At 47.4% G+C, this 4735-nt stretch overlaps 1 protein-coding gene across 1 annotated transcript; it reads right to left on the bottom strand.

Moving 5' to 3' along the window:
• Window positions 1-868: 868 nt before the first annotated feature.
• On the bottom strand, window positions 869-3823 carry adra2b (adrenoceptor alpha 2B). Its single transcript, XM_033620596.2, has 2 exons — window positions 3164-3823; window positions 869-2989 (listed from the first exon to the last, which is right to left on the bottom strand). Exon 2 carries the CDS (start codon window positions 2964-2966, stop codon window positions 1389-1391), a length of 1578 nt encoding a protein of 525 aa, XP_033476487.1. The 5' UTR covers window positions 2967-2989; window positions 3164-3823; the 3' UTR covers window positions 869-1388.
• Between the last annotated feature and the right edge of the window lie 912 nt (window positions 3824-4735).

A 4735-nucleotide genomic window follows, 5' to 3' on the forward strand; every position in this document is an offset into this window, starting at 1 on the left:
ACCAAATGTGCCATGTAGAGGTCCACCGCAGGCGATGATGTGCCAGAGGGAAGGAGTGACTCAGCCAAATGGCTCTCAGAATAACCCATGTAGGCGTAATTAGGGGTAACATTACACATCCATAATTGCATTGTTCATCTGTCCTTTACAGTCAATGTAAATGTCTACTTGCTTATTCAGGTGTCTGGAAAACAATGTTGAATAATAGGATTTTTTTTTCTTTGTCAGTCTTCAGCTGATGCACCTCCCGTTAGATACTCAGAATAACATCTGAAGCAGCTAAAAATTGATGTGATTGTTTCTTAAATGTCCAAATATTGAGTTAATCAGAGGGATGGCTCAGTCCAGTCCGGTGATGTGATCGTCCAGGTTAAGTTAAAAAGCAAGAAACAACAAGCTAAGAGGATGAGGAGGGAGGGTCACACTGTTTTACTTTCACATCTTCATATCACACATGTGGTTTTCACTCAAGTCCAAAATCCCCTACACTCCGGCTATTTCTGTACTTCATGAAAGATAAAAGCCGAGAGTGTCATTACAAACAATCTGAGAGGCCATTATGACCCACACCAAGCCAGGAGCAAGGTGTCTGACGTGCAGACTTTCCTCATGAAAGCCCACAAGTTCAGTTTGAAAGGGTGCCCTTGTCTATGCCGTCGCATTAGAGATCATCAGAAACCCTTTTTTTGTTGTTGCTGCTCTTTTAGATAAAAATCTGGGAACACATGTTTGCCCTGCAGCCAGGTGAATTAAGACTGCAGACGTAAGAAATCACCACTAACTTTGTGTGCTCCTTGTGCTCTGTATTGATAAATAAATGGCCCTAGGCTCGTAGAAATCTAAGGTCACTTTTCCTTCTTTATACTTGTTTTCTTTCCCCATTAGTCCTGGAGTCTTAAATAACTACAAAACCGCATATATAATACATTAAACTGTCTGTATTTTTAGCCAGGAATTCGTTCTCAACTGTTTTCCTGCTTTCCTCAAGACCTTAAGTTTTATGTGTACATTTCTTCCATGGTTCTGCACCCCTCTGTATCCCAGCATTATCCATTATTCAATGTGATCTGCAGATAAAACTTTGCAATCAAAATCTTATCTGCTATACTGGAGTGCTAAGCAGTGAAGTGTCTGGTGCTGTCTCTGATCCATGTCCTGTTTTCATCCCACACCCTGTAAAAATGTGTTTCTGCTGCACACTAGATTTCACAGTCCAAGTTTCATGTTTGCGCACACTGTGGCTGTAAAAGTGTGGCTCTCAGTTCTGAATTTTATGCTGGAATTTCCACAGTTCAACATATTTTTTAAAACAGCCCTTTGAGTGTTCTGACAAATGGAAATGATTACATTTCTTTAAATGTCCTTGTCCTGTACAGTGGGTTTGTATGCTAGAAGAAAGTACCCTTGGTGCCTCTGCACAGTATCTTTTTGAAGGCCTTTCTGAAGTCTTTGTTGAAGATGGTGTATATGACTGGGTTGAGTGAGGAGTTGCAGTAACCGATCCAGAAGAAAAACTTAAAGAGAGGGTCAGGGATGGCGCATGTCTCCGGGCACACTGCCTGCAGAGAGTAGGAGAAGAAGAAGGGGAACCAGCACACCACAAAGACACCGATGACCACCGCCAAGACGAAGGTGAAGCGCTTCTCTCTGTTGACCATCGCTTTGCGCCTGGCTGCTCCAGGGGTGCTCTCTGGTTTCGACTTCCTCCCTGGCACCAGCCGAGCCCCCTTTGAGGTCGCGATCATGTCCCGGTAGCGCTTGACCGAGGCCGGGGAGTGGACCCCTGCAGGTGACCCGGGCATGCTGGTGCTGCCTCGGCCTCCTCCATGGCTGTGCTCCATGTCACTCTCTGTGCTCGAGCTGTCACCATTGTTATTATCAGCCTTTTTCCCTCCCTGCCGCTTGCCTTTCTTTCCCTTCTCTTTAGTCTTGGCAGGGGCAGACTGAGGCACAGAGGGGGGAGTTGTGGGGCCATGAGGGGAGGTATCAAGGGAGGCTGTGACAGGGGTCATGGCTAGAGAAGGAGATGGAGGTTGCAGGAGATTATTGGTGGTGGTGTTCTGGGTGGTTTGAGTGTCTCCCAGGGTGGGAGAGGGAGTGATGGCGAGGGTGGGGGGTCTGGTATTGGAGGCTTTGGTTGATGAAGGGGGTGTGCTTTCTTCATCATCCCTCCCGTTGGCTTGCACATGTCGTGGAGGCTGACTGGGTGTAGCACAGCCGACCCCATCCTTCCTGGGCTCTCCTGGTGGGCATCGTGTTCTTTGTTTGGCAATTTGGTAGATTCTGATGTAGACCAGGATCATGATGAGGCAGGGGGCAAAGAATGAGCCGATGGTGGAGTAAAGAATGTACCAGCGCTCATCATTCAGCTGGCACTGAGGTCCTCTGTCAGTCCCCGCATTGCCTCCCTCGCTTTTGTTGAGTGAGAGCAGAGGAGGGAAGGAGATGATGGCAGAGATGAGCCACACCACCACAATAGCGGCTTTGATGCGTTGGGGAGTCCGCTGACGCCCGTAGGTCACCCTGGAAATGGACAGGTAGCGGTCCAGTGAGATGGCGCATAGGTGCACAATTGACGAGGTGCAGAACAACACATCCAGCGCCAGGTAGATCTCACACCACAGAGACTTAAAGAACCAGTAGCCGAGCAGTTCATTGGCCAGAGAGAAGGGGATGATGAGTGTGGCCACTAAGATGTCTGCAGCAGCCAGTGACACTAAGAAGAGATTCTGCGGTCCTCGGAGGGAGCGGCTGGTCAGGACAGCGATGATGACCATGATGTTGCCCACGATGGTGAAGAGGACCATCAAGGTTATGGCGGTGGCGAAGGCCGCCGTGGCTTCAGGGGAGTAAGGGGCGAGCTTCAGGATGCTCTGGTTACAGGGCACCGAGGCTCCGGCGCTGCCCACACTGCTGTTCCAGCCGTTCAGCTCCATGGAGCAGCCGTTCTCCAGAACCGAGGCCATACTGGGATTATCTTTCCAGGACTCTTTATAGATAAAGAATATGTTTGATCACTAAATAAACTGTGTTTAAAGAATGTATTTAACTTTTTATAAGGTGTTAACAATTGTGTCTCAGATGATCATACATTGTGCGCAATAAATGCAGTGTTTATTTTCATAGTACATGTGATTATAATAAATCATAATTATATATTTACCTCAGATGCTCTGGCTTTGTCCCTGTGTTGTTTCCAAACGAAAGCTCCCTTGCATCCTCCACGGCAGCCCTTCCAAGTCCATTTTAAGCATACAAAACAGTCCTGGGCAATGCGTCAAGACACGGATCACTGCCTTTCAATTAAGAAGATTTGCCACTTTGTAGAGAAGATTTCTTTCCGAAACAGAACACGAGTAAATTTTCGTGACGCTGACTGCTGTGCACCAGCCTCTGCGGATTTACATTACAGCCCGAAAAACTTAAAACTTCCTTAGCGCACGGAGTTTGGTCCTTTTTTTCCTCAGTGAATAAATTACTGCTTTGAAGGTGGGGATATTTAATTTATGATAATATAATTTGGTGTCATTTGCAGCGAAGCGACATTGTGTTTAAGAGCTCAGAGACGAGCAAATAATCTCGACCCTTGTGCGTTCTCGGTGCGTCCTCGTTTGGAGACGCGCGTATGACTGACAGTCTCATCTGAACAGCGAGCACAGAATGGTTTAGATAAAGTGAAATAAAGTTACAATGAGATATTTACAGTGATTTACAGATGAAAAGATACTAATGCTTCCCCGTGAAGGACAGCCTGACTGATGGCAGCGTTTCCAATCAAACAAAGTTAACCTCAAGCTCTCCAGCTCTGCGCATGAAGGCAGATATGAAGTCAAAGTGCGTAGCCGCGTAGTTTCTTCAGTGGTGAAACGATCCCCGCAGAGCAGGTTCAGTCTGTGAGTCTCTGGAGCTGTTTCTCGCTCCTTCTGTCTCCTCAGAAGTTCACCGGGATGCCAAGGTACAGTCGCTCCGCTGGCGCACATCACAGGCTTCCTCACAGAGGCGCAGCAGCATCTTCACTACTGAACAGGACCTTACGACGAAATCTAATGAGTGGGGTGCCTCCCATCTCCCTCCTGCGCTACTTTTTAGACCCGGTGATGTCACTGTGGAGCTGTGGGCGTCATGGGATCCTTACTTTCTCTCTCCCTGTAGCCCTCCCTCCCTCGGTCTCTCTCTCCCTCTCTCAGATTATATGTATAACCGAGCGGCTCAACCGACGCACTTATATTAGGAATGGCTTGTTGGGTGGTACTGCTCCGGTCAATTAACTCCGCGGGACGCTGAGGTGTCCAGCTGAGAGCGCTGGGTTGATGTCATCTGCTTTACGAAAACATTAGTTTCATTCCAGGGACTCCTGCACTTTTTAAAGCTACTCCGTCATCATCATCACCTTCATCATCATCCCTTTCAATATGAGGCACAGCACCTTTGGCTGATTAATGGCTTTTATATAGGTCGGCTGTGCGATCTCTGCATCTTTAGACTTTCTTCTTAACACCAGTTTCCATGTAACCTCCGACAGCTCCTGTCATTTAGGGCCAATAAACGTCTTCACTGCAGCAGCTGGAGGTCGATTGAGTGACTGAAGGGCACTGATAAACAACAAAAGGTTAAAGTTAGGACTGATGTTCGAGGTGTACAGGACAAACACACATTCATTTGTGATGCAGGGGTAAGATTTGTGAACATGCTGCAGTGATTTGTCATGGTCATTCTTGATAGAGACTGCTAGAGC

This window comes from Epinephelus lanceolatus, chromosome 9 (assembly GCF_041903045.1).
Source record: "Epinephelus lanceolatus isolate andai-2023 chromosome 9, ASM4190304v1, whole genome shotgun sequence".
Taxonomy (NCBI): Eukaryota; Metazoa; Chordata; class Actinopteri; order Perciformes; family Serranidae; genus Epinephelus; species Epinephelus lanceolatus.

Bases quoted from the DNA above. Each gene is read 5' to 3' on its own strand.
- adra2b (XM_033620596.2), bottom strand. From the start codon at position 2,966: ATGGCCTCGGTTCTGGAGAACGGCTGCTCCATGGAGCTGAACGGCTGG.